General features: G+C 46.8%; 1 protein-coding gene and 1 pseudogene across 1 annotated transcript in view; both read right to left on the bottom strand.

Annotated features, from left to right (window-relative positions):
* mfhas1 (multifunctional ROCO family signaling regulator 1) overlaps positions 1-11465 on the bottom strand; it is a 33936-nt gene extending 22471 nt beyond the window's left edge. The window contains exon 1 of the mRNA XM_061734558.1: positions 8119-11465. Coding sequence (XP_061590542.1) covers positions 8119-11098 — 2980 coding nt within the window. The 5' untranslated portion in view covers positions 11099-11465. The remainder of the gene's footprint in view (positions 1-8118) is intronic.
* Positions 11466-21049: 9584 nt separating this feature from the next.
* On the bottom strand, positions 21050-22848 carry LOC133454782 (uncharacterized; annotated as a pseudogene).
* Between the last annotated feature and the right edge of the window lie 1607 nt (positions 22849-24455).

Genomic DNA, 24455 nt, shown 5'->3' with positions numbered 1-24455 from the left:
AGCTCCACCGGCTTTGAACAGTGATCATCTTTGTTCTCGAGCGACATGTCTGACAGTGGCGACAACTTCTTTTTACCCCTGTTGTGTTTATTCCGTCCGGTTCAGGAAGGTTTCTCATCTTCTTTCTTCTCTTTTTTGATTTCATCACTTCTGTGTAACTACAGTTATTGTTTTTTTCACTGTCAACGCTGAGAAAGACGCCTTCCAAACTCCTGACTCCGACCTTCGGGTAACTGTTTCACAAAAAAAACCTTAACATCATCGTAATGACAGAAATGACTTTAAAAGAACTGATGAGATTTTATCTCTGCCGGTGGAAAGAACTTGTGATCTGAACCCACCAGAGTCAAAACTGCACAACGAAACCCATCTACAAGTCTAAACATCGTGACTCTTACACGACCGCGGAGCTGGAACTCTCAACTGAAACAACAGCAGCTTTTTACTTTCCCTTTCCTCGACCGTTTGCACTTCAGGATGTTTTTCTTCTGATCTTACAACATTTTACTGACTGAAAGCATTGAAATTAACTTAAAATAATTGGTCATACAAGAATGAATGGATCCGATAAAGCAGATAAAGCCTCACGTCCACGACTATCAGGAGTTAGAGACACTAATTGCACCAAAAACAAAGGTTGCAGATATCAAAGTAAAATGTGTTCCCAGGAGGCTCTTGGCAGTTTGCTTGAATAACGCTGGAATGATTTAATGCCTGATCCGCGCTCCTGGAGAGTGTTAAACCGAAGCCGGAGGCGGGAACACGAGCTCTCACCTTGGCTCAGGTTCATCACGAACATGTGTGAGAAAAGTATGTCTGAGCGACAGCGTGACGCCCAGAGGAGGCTGGGGGAGGCCAGCGCCTGCAAGACGAGCACAGTGTGAGTTAAATAAGCTCTGCCTCGCTGCTCATCCACTGAATGTGAAGCTATAATCCCAGCATATCCTTTAACTGGATTAAGAGTTGCACAGCAAGAGTGAAAACCCAGAGGCTGAAGCTTCTCCTGACCCAGCGTGCTGCAGACGCGCCGCATAACGCGTCAGCTGATCAGCAGAAGCGTCGACCGACCGTCTGTAAACTTTCCCGTCTCCAGTTTTTCAACAAAGAGAATATTCTCCTTCTTCTCATCTTTGCGTCACTGTAACGTCAGTCTGTTCTGGTCCAACAAAACATGAAATATTCTGGTCAAATGACCCGTAATCTGTCGTCCTGCTGCGAAGGAGCTGAAAAAGCTCCCGAAACCATCATATCACTCTTTTAAAGTTAATGCAAAGGACTGGCTTGTTGACTCACAAAGATGTGAGCACTACTAGTACTACTACTATTAGTACTACTACTAGTAGTAGTGCTAGTGGCTCCTGTATCAGGAAGTGAATACATGTAATTTAAAACTGTATGCTAGCCAATTTGGCTGGTTTTAAGATGATTGTACTGTACTTTTATTCATTTGTTTTATTCTATTCTATTTTTGCACTGTATCTGTCTTTGTTGTGATATGTCATGCATGCTGTATTTGTGTTTATGTCTATTGTGCATTTTTTATTTAATTTAAAAAAAAAGTCTATTAACATCTGGCGAAGGGACTGCCGATGAAAATTAGCCTTTTGGCTAACTCGGGTACATTTACTTCCTGCAAGGAAACGTTGATCAATGTACACTATCCCTTTTTAAAAATAAAGAATTATATATAAATTATATAAAACCAGATCCCAAGATGCACTGAGGCGTGTGTTTATTCAGTGAGTATCCAAACCTGCACGGTGACATCACAGACCTGCATTAGCAGGATTAATTAGTCTCTCTGCCGTCATCTCCACCCACAACTTCACATCGTGCTGCATTCGTGGACCTCAGAGTTCTATCCATCCATCCATTATCTATACCCGCTTTAGCCTTTGCAGAGTCACGGGGGACCTCAGAATGGTGTAGCACAAATCTGCGGGACAGATCTCTGAGCAGGCACGCCCTTTACAGCAGACAGGGTGGAGTCTAGAGTCCTCCTCCTGAAACCAGCTGCCATGGCTACATCTGTACAGTCATGACAGAAAAGGGAGTTGTTGTACATAAAGACCTGAGGAAACTATCTGTAGTCTTTCCATGTTTATGTGAGACCGTTTATCACCTGGCGTCTCCTATTTGGCGCTGAGGTGCTTTAAATTACCTACAGTCCCGACTGAGCTGCACCGCTGCTCGTGCCGGCGTTAATCTCTCTCAGACAGCTCCTGGAGCACCGGCCAGTCTGAGCCGCGAGGTCAGGATCAACTCTGCTTCATCTATTTTTGTGTCGTTTCTAATTTTGAACCAACCCAACTAACCGTGAAGCTGAAGGACGGCGTTGAGCGTCGACTGATCTGCCGCAGGCACAAATACCTGCTCCACGTCAAGGCGTCCAGAGGTCCCTGAACCCCAACGGCAGCGGCTCACGAGCAGCGTTTCAGGCCAGACATCAACAAGATCATTAATCGCAAACTAAATAACTATTTTGTTCTTAAATGTGGTTGTTTTTAAGCAGAGGCATGCTCCACCGAGTCTGCTGCCAAAGTGATCCGGAGGTTCTGGTGCCCAATAAAGCCACTAAAATCACCGTACAAGAGCTCCTGTCTAGATTTTCATGGAGAGTGATGACAGGAGTTCCCTTTTTGCTTTGGTCACAGCCACAGGCATAGACATATCTACGTAGACGCCTCATGACATGCTGGAACGTAATCCAGCGTCGCCGCCATATTGGATGGGAGTTACAGAGTACCAGCACACGCAAGAAGCTGCAAAACAGGGTTTTCAAGGGTATTAGCTCCCCAGCCCCAGTTGCAAGCCTAACAGGGTAGTATAAGACCCTGGAATGACCTGGATTCATTTTATTTAGATATATTTATTGAGGGCAATAAGAGAGAAAAATTTTTTTTTACAATAACAATAGAAATATCAATATTTTCCCCTTTTTTTAACTTTTCCAAACAATAATTAAATAAAAATAAATAAATAATATTAATAAGAAAAAATAAATAAATAAATATAAATAAATAAATACAACAACACAGCCCTCTCCCCTTCAAATAAATTCAAATGAACAATCAAACTTGTTTGTTTATTGAAATATAAAATTAATTAATGTATACATTTATCAATATGCCATACCATATGTCTTTGTTAAAGAGCATAATACCAAGTCTTTCAGCATAAAAGTACGTATTTTTAATGTGTGACAGCGTCCTGTATCATAACTAAATCTCTGCCGTTTGTAACAAACCAAACCGTGTGAAAATCGGGTAAAAATTCGGGGAGTTATGGATGATTGTAGTCGGGGATAAAACCTCCCTCTGTAGAAATAAATGCACTGGGGGGCGTTGGAGACCCATCCAAGATGGCGGCCGCGCTGGACGTCAGCTCCAATAGGCAGCGTCAGTCTATGAGGCGTCTACGTATATATGTCTATGGCCACAGGTACCAAAACTGATCCAGATTAGACACGGTGTGGCTGAACCTGAGACATTTCCAGATATGGGCCGTATTCAATTCAATTCAATTCAATTATATTTATATAGCATCTACTACAACAGAAGTTGCCTCTAGGATCGTTCCAGAGAGCCAGAACATGACCCCGAGCAATTATTACATAAACATAAATAATGGCAGATAAAAAGCTCCTAGCTGCAGGCCAGGAAGTCAGCAAACATATAGCAGACATCCACACAGACAGGTGGAAGCAGGAGTGGGATGAGCAGAGGGGGGACTGCAGCTCCCGAAGCTCCGGCCTGCAAACATGCACAAAAGAGGTATATGATTGACCGTATTTGGGTCAACCAACCATTGCTATCCCAGTTTGCCTTGACTGCTGTTGTTGAGTCAGACTGAGTGCATCTGCCTTAATGGATCAAATACGGGTTTTCTTTGGACCTCTGGGTCACGTCTGACCCTTACAACATCTCACAAAACCAGCCACCATGAATGGAGGTCTAACGTTGTGGTAGAACAGGGACCTGAAAAAAAAAGGTCCAAATGTGTCTCCCATAAAACGCTGCATATTCAGTCATTCATTCAGTCTTTCCATCTTCATCTGAAAGCGCTCATCGCCTGGTGCGTCCTCTCCTACGCTGGGGCGAGGTTAACCCCGAATGACTTGGCTCATGGTGAGGTCACGAGCCGAGCCAAACGGGGAACAGAACATATGTTAGATACACCAGATGTGGTCCAAAGACCAAAATGAGATCCAGATGTGATCCATGTCTGGTGTACAGGAGTTCAAGCAGCTTTTGAACTTGTCTTCGATACAAATAAAGGTAAATTGAACTGAAAGGACTTGAGCGAAGAAACCTACAGTGTTTTTGGCCAATGTTCAATAGTTTGTACCATCCGGGAAGTTTGGCCCAGCTCGGGAGCTTTTAGACACATCTGCCCAGCCAAACATTTGCTGTAGCCAATATCAAAGCTGATCTACAACATCTGGCCCACATCTGGGATACCCATGGCACCTGCGGCTCACTTGCAGTACTGGTAACCGTTATGTAACCCACATCTGGCCAAGAGGTTATGAGCCGGGCCAAGTTAAGGATAAGGTAATGTGACCAGATGACCAGCGCTGCAAATGAAACTCACATTTGGTCCATGTCTGGTGGGTATGTGATTGATTTCAGGAGCGTACACTCATCCTGAACCAGCAGTGCCATTCACAAGCGGCCCAAAGCAACCGGTACATGCCACAACCCAAGACGGGCCCATCTCACCACATCTGAGCCAGATGCGGTCCAAAGGTCATTGGCTGAAGCTGGACAAAACCAGAGACCCTCAGAGTCGCAACCCCCTCTGCCCGAGGATGAAGCGTTTCGCCTTTGTTTCAGACCTGCATCAAGATTCTGAGAACACAGATCTTTTTCCATAAAAGGAGGGAAGAACGCAGCAGAGCTCGCCTGCACTCAGCCGAGAGTGCAGCTCGTTGAGAGGAAAAAAAACTCTGTTTTCTTCTTCCTTCCCTGACTTGAACAAAACCGTGAACGTATGCTCCTCTCTGACTGACCTGTCACTCACTGATTTCTCATTCAGCAGTGAACTTCAGCGTGAATGCCATGAATGTGTGACCTGCAGCTGCTCTCCTCTCAGCAGCGGAACTTTTCCCTGTAAACACCCTTTTCTCTGGAAATAACCACCCGGAGGAAGTGACTCCGCGGCCGTTCGAACGCGATGTGTGATAATAAGCAGCGCTTTTTCAGGGTTTTTTTTTTTCTGGCTCAGTGACAAAAACTCGAAACACTTCCTGATCTGTTCAAGCAGAATGAGTCCGGCGGGAGAAGTTTCTGCTTCTTATCAGGACGACGGCGGCGATAAAACAGTTTGTTAAAAATCACCCATGTGACCGCGGTCAAACTGCTCCAGACAAAAACCCAAGGGCAGGCCGTTATCGTGTTTGTTTGTTGGCTACATGCACCAGAGAACACACAACACACTAAAAACTGACTCAACTCTTTATCTGAGTGTAAACTTTTGGAAAGTTTATTCTAACTCGCATTAAGTCTCTGGACCTGGCCTCATATAAAGCTTATAACTAGTTGAGATGTGTTTATGTCTAACTGAGCTGGAATAATAATTTTGTCATGATAAAATGTATAGCACTGGTTGATCAGGTCTAAGGTTGTGTTATTGATTAGTCAAACTGGCTCCAGTTAGCAGAGTTCATGTTGACAGTTAACAGTGCTTCAGAAAGTTTAACCTTATGAGAAAATCCGCCATTATTTCAGAAAGCCACTGACAGAGTGCTCGGATGTGAGGCATCTACCACTCTTGAATCGATATACACTCAGACGGATGCAGCTTGTTAGGAGACAGAAGAAAACAACAGCATGGCTGCGTCTTGTGAAGCCACACCGGAACAATCGATGGACCTTCTGGAACAATGTTCTTCAGACAGACGAGAGCAAACTTCAGACGTCTGGCTACACAAACACCAACCTTCCCCTGAAAGTTCAGACCCACATCTAGAAACTTCCAAAGGCCAATTTAAATTTGTTAGCTGTCTGTTTAGCTTTCTAGGCTATACAATCGCCACACTCCAACTGTCAAGCACGGTGGTGGGGTGGTGGTGATATGGGTTTGTTTAGCAGCCAGCAGGACCTGGCCTGCGAATGTTATCTGAGTTTATACTTTCCTCATTTCAGACCCGGGAAGAGACAGATTATCTTTTATGTCCTCAAATTTTAAAAGTATCAGAATTTTTCATTGTCCCACGACAAAGTAAAGTAACCCAACAAAAAGTGTCCCTTTAATTCTGAGGCATCATCCATCTATTTATCTATCCGTCCCACCCATCCATCCAAGGCTCCATCTGTCCATTCAACTTACCATGCATCCATTTATTCATCCATCCATTTAATGCTCCATCCATCCATCCATCCATCCATCATCCATTTATTTATTCATCTGTCCACCCATCCCTTCATGGCCCCATCCTGTAGGTGAGGGTATGAACGCAGACAGACACCACACTGATCTATCGATCTCCTGCTCCTAATCTTCTTCCCTCACTTACAAACAAAAGCCCAACACACTTCAAATCCTCCACTTGACACAACTTGTCACGAACTCAACACAGCAAAATAAACATGATTATTTTAGCTTTATTTGGTCATCACCTTCTCCTACTGACCTTATTCAACACAAAGTGCTGAGAAAATGATACTGTCGGTTTAAGCTAGACGTTGATGAGGTGATATCAGAATACTTTTGTACGTACATGTACTGACTGGGAGGATGGAGACGATACTGAAGGAGGAGACGTTGGCACAAAGTTAACGAGGAACAGCAGGAATGAGGCTCTGACATGAGAGAAGTGTGAACCTAAGCTCATAAATCTGTTCTGAGCTAAGAGTGAGGTCTGACAGGAGCTGCTGATGATCTAACAAGTTCAAATCCAATAAAACCAGCGTTCTGAGAGCCTTGCGGTATCCAACGTCACATGACACCACAGCGCTCCACAGCAGCTGACCGGAGCCAATAATCTGCTGCCTGCAACCAGAAACCAGCGGTAAAAGCAGGTCAAAGCAGTGCCAAGGATTATATCTGCCCCAGTGGGGAGGGTGTGGGGGGTACCTCTCTGAGAAGCAGCCGCTTTGTTCCACCTCCACCCCCTCCTCCACCACCAGTGCAACGGTGGCATCTGTGACAGGGCCTCGCTCTGAACCAGGGTGTGGCTGAATCTCATTACTGGGGGCTGAATAACTGAATAAGGGAACAAATCCATCGGACCTGCCTGACAACTTCAGCTGGCTGTCCTTCAGATCAATCAGCAGGTACCGGTCCAAGAGACCACAAACACTCAGGGGGATCACACGAGCTGGCTGTCTACATTGTGTGATGCGGAGATAACTCAAAATGAGGTTGTCTCAAAATGTAGTAATTAGAGAAAGTGCTAGCAAACTGCACTTTTCTTAAATTACTCTGGGTCTTCGGGCCACACCGGGACCTCACAACACTCACTGTGTCCCACATGAAAACCAAATTGTGAAACCCTGGCAACATCTGGCTCATAGAGGGTCTGCGTATCCATTGAACAGAGAAGAGTTTCGTGCACAGCTGCAAAGCTATCAAGTTTCACTTTCCTAAGTACCCATCCGTCAATTTCTGCTCATCTCAGATCTAAATCAGTTATAATCAACTGATTGATACTTCTGAAGAACACTTAAATCCAACATCGCAACCGTGAAGGTCGACTAATATGAGTTTTTTAATGTTTGATGCAGATTTTTTAGAAATCAGGGCAACTGATTTCCTCTTCTCCTTTCCTTAGTATAAGAGGCAGTTTAAAAATAACAGATGGAGCATACATGTTATTAACTTAATAATAAGTACACGTTACATCCATCCATCCATTATCTATGCCTGTTTTTCCCATTTCAGGGTCGCAGGGACCTGCTGGAGTGTATATCACGATGAAAAGGACTGATGACACGGCCTTCCTCTGAGTACTTTTACTTTCTCAGATTACATTCAACTCTTATTATGCAGGATTTGTGCCTGCAACAGCCTTTTCAGTTTGCTTTGGACAGCTCCTATAGCCCTGCTGATGATCTGAGGGTCACGTGACAGATGACGGGAGGCGTGGCTCTGCTGCAGATTTTGAGGACGTCTCACCTGGGAAGGCGTGTGGGCTGGAAGACCCCCTCTTCAGGCACTTGGAGCAGAGGATGTGAACGTTGAAGAGTAGGCCGGGCCACTCCTGCAGCAGCGTGTTCAGCTCCTCCACCAGCGGCGTGATGGCCTGCCAGGCCGTCCACATGTTGGGCAGTGAGGCGTGGCTGGCGATGGACAAAGTCTCCGGCTGCAACTTTCCCCTGGACGGCCGGTGCGTGATCACCACTGGCACCTTTCCCCTGTAGGCGAAGATCTGATGGCGGCCATCTGACCGCTGGACCACGTGGCTGTTAATCTGCACGCTGAAGCGGGCGAACAGTCCAGGAGGAAACAGGAAGGGGAAGCTGTACTGGACATGAAGCTGCTCCAGAGAGAACAGGGGGCTGGCAGGAAGAGCGCTCCCGCCGGCCGAGGACTCCACCCTGGCCTCATCACTGCTAACGTAGCTGGGGAACTTGTACCACACCGTGGCACCATTCAGAGGTTTGCTGCGGGGTTTGTTGATGCAGTAGCAGATTCCCATCTTCTCCAGGAGCTCCATGATGAGATGGAGGTCCTGCTGGGTCTGGATGAGCGGTCTGAGCAGCAGGCGGATGACGTTAGAGGGAAGAAGGCCATGCTGGAGGAAGCCCTCCACGTGGTGCTGCAGGTGGGTCACCCTGAGGTTCTCCCCCTTCTCGTCCTCTATGACCAGACTCACCCTCCCCTTGTCCCCCTTCTCCCCCTCAGAGAGCAGCCGGTCCAGCAGCGAAGACTCATCTCTCTGGAAGAAAACATTGAGAATTGCAATGAATCGAGGAAGGTTGTGGAAAACATACTCCTTCAGGGTGGGGCTGTCCTCGAAGTAGAGTAGCTTGCCACTCTCATGGAGGTAGGACAAGGCGCTCTGCAGCCGGTCCTCCGTCAGTCCTGCCTGGAGGCCCAAACGGGCCGCGCTCCACCAGGACAACCACAAGTCTTTGGACTTAAAGTGCAACTCCTCCAGCATCTGCCAGGACTTCGGCAGGACCCGGTGGAGGTTTGGGAAGATCTCCCTGTGGTCCGCGACAGACATGAGCTTCTCTCGCAGCCTGTGGACCTTCCTGTGGACATTCTCATGGGCAGCCGTACAGCTGACACTCAGGACAGGGGACAGGATCTGGAGACGGTGGTTCAACATGAACTGCAGCTGGTTCTTCCGGCGCCGCAGGTTCCGGTCGGAGACGCCATAGAAGAGGACATGAGGGCTGGAAGTGCGGACGCTGTAGCCCTGCTCCAGAGCATGGTCCACCTGTTGCGCCAGGCCCCTCAGACGCTGGAGTTCCCACTTCTCTTGCAGGCCGATCTGTCTGTGGATGTCCAGAGTCTTCTCTTCCAGCTCCAGCTCCCCACACAGGTCAGCGTGAGTGCCCACCAGACACACCACCGCATGGGGGACTTTGGCACAGAGCAGGTGGAGGAAATACCCGACATGAGCGTAAAAATTCTTGGACGAGTACGTTTTCAGATTGATGACGAGGACATAGAGAGCGCCAGGGGACAGAAAGAAGGGTTTGATAAGGTCATAGTTTTGGGTCCCTGACAAGTCATACACAAGAAAGGTGAGATGGCGATCTGCGTCTGCCACCCAGTCCGTCACTTCGATTCCTCTGCTTCCCTGGGTCGCTCTGGCGTCCTGCTTCGTTCTCACCAAACTCTGCTTCAGCTGGGTTTTCCCAGCATTCTTCATTCCCATCAGGACCAGTTTCAGCCGCGGCTTGACGGCCAGCTGTGACTGCGCCAGCTCCTTCTGGTAGACAGCGATGTAAGGGATGCCCTTCATGCACACCTCGTACGGGGGCTGGATCAGAGGGTTGTCTTTCACCTTCCAGATATTCACTTTGGACAGTTTCCCAAAGTTATCTGGAAGAATGGCTATTTGATTACCCTGTAAAACCAGTTCCTCCAACTTCTCCAGCTCCACTATATTGTCGGGCAGATGTGTGATGTTGTTGTTGTCCAACCAGAGGTTCACCAGATTCCCCAGCTGACCGATCTCCTCTGGAACATGAGTCAATTTGTTCCTGCTCAGGTAAAGCTCTTCTAATCCCGTGATGGTTAAAATAACTTCTGGGAAGCCCTCAAACTGGTTAGAAGACAAGTTGATCATTTTGAGTCTTTGCAGGTGACGGAAGGACTGTGGCAGGGCCGTCAGGTGGTTCCCATCCAGCATCAGACTCTCCAGGTTGTGCAGGTAACATATGGTGTCAGGTAAAACAGACATGTGCAGACTGCTGAGCCACAGGATCTTGGTGGAGTTCAGCCTCGTAATGTTCTGCGGCAACACCTCAAACTTGTTCCCGGAAAGATCCAGCTCCTCCAGCTCGTCCAGAGCCAAGATCTCAGCGGGGAAACGGTTCAGCTTGTTGTGATCTGCATCCAGCGTCCGCAGCTTGGAGAGGCTGGACAGAGACGAGGGGAAGTCGTGCAGGTCATTGAAGCTGATGTCCAGTTCCTCCAGACTCTGGAGCGCTCCAATCTGAGCCGGCAGGTTCTGGACTTTGTTGTGACTGATGCAGAGCTTCTTCAGGGCTTTCAGCTGGCCCACGCCTTCAGACAGGCTCCTCAGACAGTTGTGGCTCATGTCCAGCTCCACCAGCTGGCCCAGCTCGAACACCACCCGGGGAACGTTGCTGAACTTGTTCCTGCGGAGGACCAGGACGCGCAGGTGGTTGAGGCTGGCCTGCAGCCCGTCCGGCAGCTCCTGCAGGGCGTTGTTGCCCAGGTTGAGAGCCTCCACCTCGGATATGTCCTCGGGCAGGATGATCTGGTTGTTCTTGGAGCAGAGGGTGAGCTGGCGCAGGTTGGTCCGCAGCTTCCTGGAGCGCAGGGCGGCATCCCTCCACAACCTGGCTGTTTTCAGATTGTTTTCCTTGTCCTCCATGGCGCTGCAGCCGGACCCCTCCTCCGCCTCCCCCTCCTCCTCCTCCTCTTCCTCCTTGTTTTCATTGAGAGTCCTCATGGATCCTGAGAGTTCCCTCAGAGAGCAGAAAAGCGTCCGTCAGAGACGACACGGGAGACGCTTGGGGAATGCTCGGGTGTTGGGACGGGAACGGAGGGCGAGCCTGCGGCCGCGGAGGAATCATCCTCGTCTCCTGCGCGGCTCGGGCGCACAATGAAAGCCGAGAGAGCGCGATCACAGCCGCGGTGGTTCTGCCCCCGGGACCGAGCTGCGGGGCAGCGCCCGCCCAGAGCTCCTCACGGCCGGCCTCATCGCCTCCACAAGCCGCCCTTCTCCCGTGGTCTCTGTCCGGACCGATCCGGGCGGTTCCGAGCGCCTTCTGAGCCGCCGGGGAGAGTGAAAGCGAGGCGGCAGCTCAGCGCGCACTGCGTCAGATCTGGGAGATCCACCTCCGCGGCTCCTCCCAATCCCTCCTCTCCTCCCACCTCCTCTCCTCCCAATCCCTCCTCTCCTCCCACCGAGCAGACGAGAGGTGAGGAGGGAGGAAAGTGATCCTCCTCACGGCAAAAAACAGTTTCACTTCTAAGAGGAAAATCAATACTAAGCTATATCTTATATTCTCTGCAACGTGCACTTATGTAAATAACATCTGTAAATATCCATCTGTTATTCTTTTTATTCTTTTTATATACTAGTATTTTGTATTACTATTTTTATTCTCCTTCTTCTTCTTCTTCTTCTTCTTATTGTATATACTGTTTATAGTGTTTTTTTTATTATTACTGTGTGATATTGATGCCTCTTGTGTTTTGCACTATCCCCTTTGCTGCTGTAATCTGGAAATGTCCCCTCTGTGGGATTATTAAAGGATTTCTTATCCTCTTATCTTATCTTATCTTATCTTATCCTGCAAAAACGTTTTATCAAAATGATTACATTTTCCAATAGACTTACTAGATCCACCCCATCGTTCCAATGCCTAAGTATTCTTCCTATTTCTGCTGTAAATGCTTTTCAGATTTGTCTTTTTGTCTATCAATCCATCCACAAGCTGCTTCCAACCTAGAAGATAAAAACAAACAAACAAAAAAACAGAAAACTTTCTCTACAAGGACATATATAGGCAAGGCAGGTTTATTTATATAGCACAATTCAACACAAAGTAATTCAAAGTGCTTTACATCAACATTAAAAGCGGCAAGACATAATTAGACAGTAAATAACAAATAAAATGAGATAAAATTATGAGAAAAGAAAGCAAAATAATAAAAAGCACAAGTTGCTGAAAACTAAGGGCAGTAGAGTCCAGCAGGTACACATCTCAATCGCGATTTTCAGAGAGAATTTAATTTAAGAGTACGCTTAAATACCAAATAAATGAAATAAAATGATAAGAAAAGAGGTAAAATAATAAAAAGCACAAGTTGTTAGGCAGTAAGGGCAGTAGAGTGCAGCAGGTCAGTATTTAATTAAACAGTAATGTTTTTATCCTGATTTAAAGGATCTACATTTGCAGCAGACCTCAGGTCTACAGGAAGTTTGTTCCACCGGTGAGGAGCAGAATTCTAAGAGGAAAATCAATACTATATAAGTGAAGTTATGATGCTGGTGGAATAGAAGATAAAAACAAACAAACAAACAAAAAACAGAAAACTTCCTCTATAAGGACATATTATTACAAAAACCTTTTAAAGGAGTCACTTGAGCAGAGCGCTGTTGTTGTGTTACTGCTACAATGTGGTATTAGTAATAAACTGATTTTATTCCTACATACTGGTTTTTATCAGAATCTGGTGAGCAGACTCTGCTGCCACCCGGTGGCTGCGATGTGTAAGTGCGTCCGGAAACAGCTGGAATTGTGGTCTAAAGATTTACCAGTGGTACAATTTGTACCACTTGCGCCGCGCCTGCCTGGCCGAGTTGAACATTTTTAAATTTCACTGTGCGCCCTGTCACGGCGGTGTCCAATAGGAGAGAAGGTGCTGGAGGGAGAAAATAAAAGTTGCAGCTTGTAGATCAGAGACGTGGCTGTGAGCATGTGAGGAGCTGTGGGATGAGACTGCAGGCCTATCGGGACATCAATAAAAAGGGAAAAAAGTAGAAAGAAATCTCCCAGAATTTGGACATAGCTCGTGTGTTTAAAAGTGGTAGAAAACTTTTGGTAGTGGTAGAGAGCTTTTTCGAACCGAGCTGTAGCTACTGTACGTCCAAACGAGTGGGAAAAGGGCGCCAGACCGTAAAACTTTTTTTTTTGACTTTTTTTGACTTTTTCTGACAAAAGAAACCAGTTCAAGCAGTTGCTGACTATTGTAACATTTCTATATATATCCTTTATTTAACCAGGTGAAAGACTCATTGAGATTAAAACCTCTTTTTCAAGAGTGACCTGGCCAAAATGGCAGCATAAAAAGAATAAAACAATACATACAAACACAGTCAGTCACACATTCCGGGGAAACAATAAAAACAATGGTAAAATTTACACAACGGGGCAGTTGCAAGAATCGAGAGAGCTAATTTCTTTGTCTTTTAAAATGGATTTAAATTTACTCAAGGATACAAGCTCAACCAATTTCAAGTCCTTCTGCGCATCATTCCAAGTTGAGGGGGCAGAAAACCTGAACGCCTTTTTACCCAGTTCAGTTCTCATTTGCAGGCGCCAAAAAAAGGGACATCCCCAAAACTTCTAAAATGCATAGAAATGTGTTTATTTTATATGAAAAAACAAAACGCTACTGAAATAACCTCTTATGCTATGTATGTCCATCACCCAAGATGTAAAATAAAGCTACAGGTGAAGAATATGGTGTAAAAGTTAATTTATTTCAATAATTCAACTAGAATATGGTGTAAAAGTTAATTTATTTCAATAATTCAACTTAAAAGGTGAAACTAAAACATGTAAATTACATAGTCTCATTACAGGCAAAGCAAGATATGTTAAGCCTTTATTTGTTATAATTTTGATGATTGAATTGTTTATTGATTTCATAATATATTCAAATATTTTGAGATTTTTCTTTTTTTGAGTTTTCATAAACTGTGAGCCATAATCACCAAAATGCAAAGCAGGCTAGATATTAATTTCTGGGGAAAACCTGATTGATTCTTGCTGTTTTAGTGCCTTGGACTGATCACACTTTCTCATGTTCAGCTGGTCCATCAGGTTTGTGAGGAATGACTATTATTTCTGCAAGGACCTGGGGATCTCCCTGCACAGATTAAAAGTTTCAAATACAGTTATCACTTCACCATTCCGACCTGACACTGGAAAAAATCTGAAGATAATCGCCTTCTTCTCGATTGTAGGGAAGTTTTGATCCCATTCTTTATTTGTGTCAGTGTTGGGGGCTAGACTTATACTTGTATTTTAATTAATCTCCCTTCACGGATTAATAAAGTATTTTTGAATTTGAATTTGTATGTGAACTGACAAACTCAGATGAGAAACAACCCAAAACACGAGGTTGCATTGTTGACATGATACAGGACTCATAGAAGTGTTTACCTTTTCTTCCCAAACAACGGGAAAGGGGCTTCATGAAAAGCACCAGTCTTGGGGCCAATCCCAATACAACCCCTACTTTCTACCACTAGCCCTCCCTCACTACCACTACCCCTAAAAATTAAGCCGCAGATTCTAGGGCACTTGAAATCTTCCCAGGGGTCTGTCCCAATACTCCCACTACTCCTACTTTCAGCACCACCCCTAAAATCAGGAAGCTGAGAGCCAAAAGCTGTTTTAATTTCAGCTGTAGCGCTGTTAATATGACACTTTATTAAGTTTTAATATTTTTTTACAGGCGTAAAAGTAACCATTAAGATCCCCAACATGGGCTCAGTTTATCCAAATAACGCCTGTTAAGAAATTTGATCTGATGTTTTCGGGGATGAGAAGAGCCGCCGGCTCGGAGCAGCAGCAGCAGCAGCAGCAGCCGGAGTACAGACGTGATCCCCAGGTCAACCTGCGCCGTCGTCCCGGGGAGAAACTGGCAGCTCTGTGGAGAATTACCGCTGGCTGAAATAAATCATTTAGGAAGATAGAATAGAATAGAATAGAATACATCTTTATTGTCCACCAGAGGTGGAAAATTGTCTTTGGCTCACCAAAAACAAACATCTCTAAAAAACAGACAGCTCTAGGACAACAACATACATACATGATTACATAAGAACAACAGAGGTACAATTAACATATAAGTAAAAAGATAAATAAGAATAAAAATAGAAATAAAAAGTAGAAATGATACAGTTCATCAGAGTCTGTGGATTGGTCACTTTTAAGAGTTAAGAAAACTGATTGCATTGGGAATAAAAGATTTTCTGAAGGCGCCTTTGGCCAGAGGAACTCTGTATGTTGTATGTATGCTGTATGTTATAAATGTTGGTTTAATAGATGAAATCTAACAGTTGTAGCTACGCCTAATAAGAAATTTGCTCAGAAAATTTCGGGATTTCTGCCTGCCGGCTCCGGAGCTGATTTATGGGTCCGCGTTAAATCAATGCAGAACCTACGGCGTAGGGTACGGCCTACGGTGTACGGTGTGCGTCGCCGCGTAACCTACGCCGTAGGCTCTGCGTTGGTGTAACGCGGAACCATCCAGCCTTTATTCTGGCGAGGTTTGAAAAAGACTTTGCAATAACGGGCAAACTAGTGATTATGTACATTCACTGACTGAATATTATAAAAGTAAAATATATATTTCTCACTAGAAATGTAATCAAAACTGATTTTTATGCAGAAACTAACTCAAAATATTGATTTTATTCACTAAAAAATAAGAAATGCCCACCATGTTTTTTTTTTGATTCAGTCCGCAAATGACGACGAAAAGCATTCTGGGAATTTTTTCTTGCCCTAGATCAAACTAGTCAGCATCGGAAAACCCTCGCTCTGTAGGGCTAGATTAATGCCCCCTAGCCCTCGATATCCCCACTCGTCCTAGGTGAAAAGAGGAATTGGGACACCACTACCCTGGGAACGTGCAAAATTTAGGGGTAGTGCTGAAAAGTAGGACTAGGGGGGGATTGGGACTGGGTTATTTTATGCATAATTTTAGTCTGTCCTGGATATTTTCTTGGAGAGAAGTGCCTCCTTTGCTGCTCATCTTGACTCCAGTAAATAAAAGTCTTAAATTTTTTAGGCATTTGCCACTTCTAACAACACTAGGTGGTGCCTTTTTGACTGTTTCTTTTATAGTTGGCCTGATCCCATGGCATCTCTCATTTGTACTCAGAATTCATGGGTTTAAAGTCAGAATACTAACTCAGAAACGATTCAAAGAATTAGAAAAGAAGAAACTCCAGAGGGAAAGAAGATGGATGATGAACAGCTGAGAAAAGAGAACAAAGATGAGGAGGAGGGAGGAGGAAACTACTGACCACTAGGGTCCAGATCCAGACCTGCAGTTCCTCTACAGACCACTAGGGTCCAGATTCAGACCTGCAGGTCCTCTACAGACCACTAGGGTCTGGATCCAGACCTGCAGGTCCTCTACAGACCACTAGGGTCCAGATCCAGACCTGCAGGTCCTCTACAGACCACTAGGGTCCAGATCCAGACCTGCAGGTCCTCTACAGACCACTAGGGTCCAGATCCAGACCTGCAGGTCCTCTACAGACCACTAGGGTCCAGATCCAGACCTGCAAGTCCTCTACAGACCAGAATTTGCGGAGGATATTGCCGAGTGGAAGGAGGTAGATGATGAAGAGTAGGGGCCCCAGGACAGAGCCCTGGGGCACACCAGAAGTGACGGAGGAGGGGATGGATTTCAGAGACTTGAGTTGAATGAACTGAGTGCTGCCAGAGACGTATGATGTGAACCAGTCCAGAGGAGTGTGGGTGATGCCGATGGAAGATAACCTGAAGAAGATAATCAAACCATATTGATGGATCGATGGATGATACTGATAATGGATGGATGATACTGATTATGGGTGGATGGTTTTGATGGATGGATGGATAGTACTGATTATGGATAGATGTATTGATGTATGGATGGATGATTGGATAGATAAATGGATGATACTGATGATGAATGGATGGTATTGATGGAAGGATGGTATTGATGGATGGATGGATGGATGGATGGTATTGAAGGATGGATGGTATTGAAGGATGCATGGTATTGATGGATGGATGGATGGATGGATGGATGGTATTGAAGGATGGATGGTATTGAAGGATGCTTGGTATTGATGGATGGATGGTATTGATGGATGGATGGATGGATGGTATTGAAGGATGGATGGTATTGAAGGATGCATGGTATTGATGGATGGATGGATGGATGGATGGATGGATGGATGGATGGATGGATGGATGGATGGATGGATGGATGGATGGATGGATGGATGGATGGATGGATGGATGGTATTGATGGATGGACTGAACCGTCCTCTCAAAAATAAGCTCTTCCCAGTCACAATAATAATTTCTGGGTTTTTTCAGCGTTCATCTTTCGGGGACTTGCAGGTTGCTCTTAACTACTGAAAGTGATAACACAGATGTCCATCCATCCATCCATCGTCCGCCGCTTTATCCGTTTCCGGGTCGCGGGGGCAGCAGCCTAAGCAGAGATGCCCAGACTTCCTTCACCCCAGGAAGGGGCTGCACCGATCCGTCTGTCAATCTCCCGCTCCATCGTTCCCTCACTCGTGAACAAGAACCCGAGATACTTGAACTCCTCCACCTGAGGCAGGACTTCCCCACTCACCCGGAGAAGGCATGCCACCCTTTCCCGATGGAGAACCATGGCCTCGGTCTTGGAGGTGCTGATTCTCATCCCTGCTGCGTCGCACTCGGCCGCAAACCGCCCCAGCACATGCTGGAGGTCCCGGTCCGATGAACCCAACAGGACAACATCATCTGCAAAAAGCAGAGATAAAATCCTGAGGTTCCCAAACCGGAACCCCTCCGGCCCCTGGCTGCGCCTAGAAATCCTGTCCATAAAAATTATGAACAGGACCGGTGACAAAGGGCAGCCCTGCCGGAGTCCGACATGCACCGGGAACAAGTCTGACTTACTGCCGGCAATGCGAACCAGACTCCTGCTTCGATCATACAGAGACCGGACAGCCCTTAACAGAGGGCCCCGGACTCCATACTCACTGACCCCCCCCAGAATGGCACGAGGGACACGGTCAAATGCCTTCTCCAGATCCACAAAACACATCTAGACTGGTTGGGCAAATTCTCATGAACCCTCGAGCACCCTGCGGAGGGTGTAGAGCTGGTCCAGTGTTCCACGACCGGGACGAAAACCGCATTGCTCCTCCTGAATCCGAGGATTCAACTATCGGCCGTAATCTCCTCTCCAGTACCCTGGAGTAGACTTTCCCCGGGAGGCTGAGAAGTGTGATCCCCCTGTAGTTGGAACACACTCTCCGGTCCCCCTTTTTAAACAGAGGGACCACCACCCCGGTTTGCCACCCCAGCGGTACTGTCCCCTTCCTCCATGCAATGTCGCAGAGGCGTGTCAACCAAGACAGCCCTACGACATCCAGAGACTTGAGGTATTCAGGGCGATTCTCATCCACCCCCGGTGCCACTGAGGAGCTTACAGACCAGCTCAGTGACCTCGGCTTGGGTGATGGATGAGCACGCCCCAGAGTCCCCACTCTCTGCTTCCTCAGTGGAAGGCATGTCAGTCGGGTTGAGGAGATCCTCGAAGTATTCCTTCCACCGTCCGACAATGTCCTCAGTCGAGGTCAACAGCTCCCCACCCGCACCATAAACGGTGCCGGCAGAGTACTGCTTCCCCCTTCTGAGGCGCCGAACGGTCCTCCAGAATTTCTTCGAGGCCGACCGAAAGTCTTCCTCCATGGCCTCCCCGAACTCCTCTCAGACCCGGGTTTTTGCCTCCAGGACCACCCGAGCCGCGGCTCGCTTGGCCTGCCGGTACCTATCTACTGCGTCAGGAGTCCCACCGGCCAACATAGCCCGGTAGGACTCCTTCTTCAGTCTGACGGCATCCTGTACTTCCGTTGTCCACCACTGGGTTCTAGGATTGCCGCCACGACAGGTACCGGAGACCTTGCGTCCACAACTTCGAGCCGCCGCGTTGACAATGGAGGCAGGGAACATGGTCCACTCGGACTCGATGTCCCACGCCTCCCCCAGGATCTGAGTTCTCCCGGAGGTGGGAGTTGAAGATGTCCCTGACAGCGGTCTCGGCCAGACGTTCCCAACAGACCCTCACAATCCGTTTGGGTCTGCCCGGTCTGTCCAACCTCCTCCTCCGCCAGCGCATCCAACTCACCACCAGGTGGTGATCAGTTGACAGCTCAGCCCCTCTCTTCACCCGAGTGTCCAAGACATGTGGTCGAAGGTCAGATGAAACAACAACAAAGTCGATCATTGACCTCCGGCCTAGGGTGTCCCGGTGCCACGTGCACTGATGGACACCCTTATGCTTGAACATGGTGTTTGTTATGGACAAACTGTGACTAGCACAGAAGTCCAACAACAAAACACCGCTCGGGTTCAGATCGGGGAGGCCGTTCCTCCCAATCACGCCTCTCCAGGTATCACTGTCATTGCCCACGTGAGCGTTGAAGTCCCCCAGTAGAACAATGGAGTCCCCAGTTGGAGCACTATCCAGTACTCCTCCCAGGGACCCCAAGAAGGCAGTGTACTCCGCACTGCTGTTCGGCCCGTAGGCACAAACAACAGTGAGAGACCTTTCCCCGACCCGAAGGCGCAGGGAAGCGACCCTCTCGTTCACCGGGGTGAACTCCAACACATGGCGACTGAGCTTAGGGGCTATAACCAAGCCCACACCAGCCCGCCGCCTCTCACCCTGGGCAACTCCAGAGTAGTGGAGGGTCCAGCCCCCTTCAAGGAGCTGGGTTCCAGAGCCCAAGCTATGTGTGGAGGTGAGCCCGACTATCTCTAGCCGGTATCTCTTAACCTCACGCACAAGCTCCGGCTCCTTCCCCCCCAGCGAGGTGACATTCCATGTCCCCACTGTGAGGGTTTTGGTCCAGGGATTGGGTCGTTGAGGCACCCCGCATCGACTGCTACCCAGATCACAAGGCACCGGCCTGCCATGGTCCTTCCTGCGGGTGGTGGGCCTACGGGACGGCGGACCCGCATCGCCGTTTCGGGCTGAGCCCGGCCGGGTCCCACGGGCAAAGACCCGGCCACCAGGCGCTCGCCTGCGAGCCCCAACCCCAGGCCTGGCTCCAGGGCGGGGCCCCGGTAACGCCGATCCGGGCGACGTAGCGGTCCTCTGATGTCTCCTCTTCATGACAGGCTTTGTGAACCGCTCTTAGTCTGGCCCGTCACCCAGGACCTGTTTGCCATGGGAGACCCTACCAGGGGCGTAAGTGCCCCCGACAACATAGCTCCTAGGATCACTCGGGCACACAAACCCCTCCACCACAGTAAGGTGGAGGTTCAAGGAGGGGATAACACAGATGTGAGACATAAAATGTTTTATTATCAGTACTGAATCAATACACCTGATACATGCTTATAGAACATCTAATATTAGAAAGAGGGTGTTTGTACACATATGATCACATGACCAGGAGAGGACGAGCTCCCCTCACGGGTCCAAACCTCAACGTTATGAAGAACACAACAAATTAAAGTGTTAAATGGGATGGTGGGATGAGTAGTATTATTCCAGACCACTTGGAGTCTGTCATCAATCATTACAAGGATCAATACTCATTAATGCATCCACACTGTTGCCCATGAGGGTGACAAAAATCATTTATAATTAAGGAATACAAAGAGGAATGTTTCTGAAAAACAAATAATTTCAACATTTTGGGCAACATTATATATTTGCAATATATTCAAAATATAAAAACATAAACACAGTTTGGATTATACAAGATGAGCTAATGTTACTTCTCACAAAACCTTCTTGAACACTTTAAACCTGTTAAGATTTTAATAAACCTTCTTGGTCTGCTGCAACCATAAGATGACAAGATGTTTCAAGATATTTAACTCCTTGTTTCACACCAGACAGAGTCGCCAGAGTCGTTAAAGATGCTTGGATCACATCTGGTGGATTCTTGGTTATAAGGTTAACCAAAAGTCTTCTCCAGCACCGATTTGCTTCCCTCGTCCACCCGACCGGCCATCTCCTCCAGAGTCCGGACCTTGTCTGTTTCCCCGAGGTCCCGCATCTTCTGGATGAGGACACCTAGATATGCCTGGGTAGACATGGTTTTCACGGTCAAAGCAGTATCTCGCAGCTTCAGCACAAACCTGAACGCTTCCTCCAGCCACTGCTTCCCCTCTATCTCCAGCTTCTTCTTCTTCACTTCTAGCACATTCAGAAGACCAGATGTGTCCTTCACGTTTGTTTCGTATGCTTTCTTCAGCTCCTCCACCGTCTTCTTGACCTTCCTGGTCTTGGTGACGTACCTCTTGGTGTCTTTCACGTGTTTGCCATCAGAACATTTCCCTGTTCACACGGTGCAACGGCCATTACTCATGATCTCACAAAGTGAGGGACTCCAAGCCACAGTGCATCCTGGGTAATGACAGTTTTCTTTACAACTTGTGCAGCGAGTGACTCCATCAAATTCAAACCATGACCATCCACCACCATATTTCTCCAGTTCTACGTACCGCTCCTCCACCTCAATGGTGAAGTTCTTGTCATTTTTCAGGTCGGTCTCGTGCATCCTCAGCTGCATTTGTGTCTTCTCAATCTCGTCCTTCATCTTCTCAGTTGACTTGATTCTTTCTTGCAGGTTGTGGATTGATGCTGTCAGTCGGATTTGGGACTTCAGAACCGCCACTGTTGTTTTCAGCTTCTGAGGTCTAACGTTCTTCAGGAACTCCGAAAACCGCTCCATTCCCTTCGCCGTCTGTCTCCATGCGTTCTCTAAAGCCACCTCAGTGTCCTCGTCTCTTAGCTCCTCCTGACAGTTATTGAACAGGAAGTGAACCGGGCGATTCTTCTCGTTTTTGGCACATTTAATGTTTGCTGCTTCAAGAGCTTGAAGGGCATTTTTAGGTGGCATCCCATCTGAGTGCGTCATGAGAGCTATGATGTTTTTTTCCAGGTCTTTTCCAAACAGAGACATCACTGAATCGAAGATGTACGTCATGCGGTCGCTTACTCGATTCACCGTTGCCTTCAACACCAGACAAACCGCGTTCATTTCATGAACTCCATCCTCGGATCGAAACAAGTCGAACAATCTCTGACTGACGACGGCATCGTGCTCAATCCCTCTGGTGTCCCCATACCCAGGAGTATCGACGATGGTCAGAGAGAAGGGCAGAGTTTTATCCTCGAACCCAAAGATCTCGTACACGATCACATCTGATGTCTGACTCTCTACTTGGCTTCTCTTCTCGTCCTCAACGACCTGAAACCAGACTTCATCTTCAAACTTCACTCCCATGGTGTAGTTGACCAGAGCGTTGATCAGGGTAGATTTTCCTGTTCCTGTTTCTCCAACTAGTAAGATGGTTTTGTTTGTCTTCATAGAGCTTCTTTCACCAACGGTCAGTCTCTTCAGGGTTCCAATATGTTGGGTTTTTGGTTTCAGCTGGTAGATTGCTGGAGGTCCTGAGCGGATCAGTTCACTCTGTGACATCATGTCCTCATATCCAGATGAAATCTTAGCTCTCTTTGAGTTCCTGAACAAGGAAATACAAATGTTCTTAGTCTGGTGACAGAAACGTTAGGATTTGTGTGGTGTTTTTCTAAATAAACTTTTTATTACAATATTAAATTACCAAGACAAAACAGCTCACATGAATAAATCACAATAGGTAAGTTTCCACTAGCAGGGGTTCGTGGGCAGACGGGAACCTCTTACAGGGCCACCACATGATGGCAGTAACTCCACGAAAATGAAGAAAAAGAAGAAGAAACAAGTAAACATGGAAGGGACAGAGATGTTTCTTGCATTTTGGTTTGCTTTTGGCGATGGAGACTGAGATTAAAAAAATCAAACTCCAAGTGGATTTCCAGAGAGCTGAACCTACTTCCTGCTAATGTTCCCCAAGGCCAATCTTAGTACCTCTCATACAGTAGGGATGTTTTTCACCCGACGAATGTTCCTGAAGGCCTCTTTAACAGGACTGTTCCTGGTAAGAGGCAGGCGTCAAAAAACTACCCAGAACCCCCGCTAACGGAAAACATTCAACTGTATTGATAAACCTGGATCATAAGGGGGACCATAGGCTGAAGACCAGCTAGATAAAGTAAGGAAAGTTAAATAGGAAAGAGAGAATGAAGAACAGAGAGAGGGGATACACAGATATATTGTCAATTGTACAAAATACATGATATATTAGTATTAATTATCTGTTAACCTCAGAACTAAGAGTTATATGTACATATGACCACTTTATAAACAGGTGTAGACAGCAGACACTGAGGTGGTCGGGGGGTGGCACTGCAGGTCAGGGTGTAGCAGGTCCTGATCCAGGATTCTTCCCTCTTAAAGGGGAGATTTTACTTGTCACTGTTTCTTTAATATTTACTAAGGGTCATGTTCTGGGTCTGTGTAAATAGCATTTTTTATTTGTGTTTTAGTTTAGTTTAGTTAGTTAGTTTAAGTTTATTTCAGTCATATATACCTTTCAAGGCAACAAGGAAGAAACTATTTATTTATGTATTTGTGTTTGAGCCAGCATCCCAACACAATGAAATTACATGCCAGTACATCAAGAGAACGCAAGAAAAAAAAAAAAAAAACGATGACAACATACGAAGTGGGTATACTGATTAGCTGAGAGAGGATGACACTGGGAAAGAGGAGGGAAAAAAGACATCTTCACACTGTGTATGAATACACGGGGGGGGGAGGGGCATCTAAGTGAGCACCGCAGCCTTCATGCCTGGTAGGTGTATTAAGGCTGAATTATGGTTCTGCGTTAAATCAACGCAGAGCCAACGCTGTAGGGTACGCAGCTACGTGGGAGTCTCTCCGTAGCCTACGCCGTAGCCTGACCTGCACCTCCCAAAAAATGAAACTACCCGTTGAGGTGACGCAGACCCAACGCAGGCCGAGAGGGCTGTGATTGGTTTGCTTGGTAGCAACGCATTTCCGGTTCCGGTTTGTGAAGCAGTAGTGAACTTTCAGCGCTCTTTTCTTCGTGTGTGTGTGATTTTTTTTTTTTTTTTTTGGGGTTGTTTTGGTTTTTTGCACTATAGTTGTCCTTATCTCTTTGATTCATTGTGACCGGAAAAGCCTGAAGCTAAACACGTGGTGCGTCCGAAATGCCAGACTAAAAGTATACTAAAAAGTATACTTAAGTTCGGCACACTTTTGAGTAAATATCAGTAGTGTGCATTAATTCGGACGTACAACTCAGAGACATACGGCACTTCCTGCCGTTGGGAGGAAGTGACGTGTCACAGCAGCAGTAGCAGCTCCGCTCCGCTATTTCCCGTTTATCCTGGCCCAAACAAGATGACATTAAATGATA

Source organism: Cololabis saira, chromosome 11, assembly GCF_033807715.1.
Source record: "Cololabis saira isolate AMF1-May2022 chromosome 11, fColSai1.1, whole genome shotgun sequence".
In the NCBI taxonomy this organism is placed as follows: Eukaryota; Metazoa; Chordata; class Actinopteri; order Beloniformes; family Belonidae; genus Cololabis; species Cololabis saira.
This window is presented reverse-complemented; position numbering and strand designations above follow the sequence as displayed.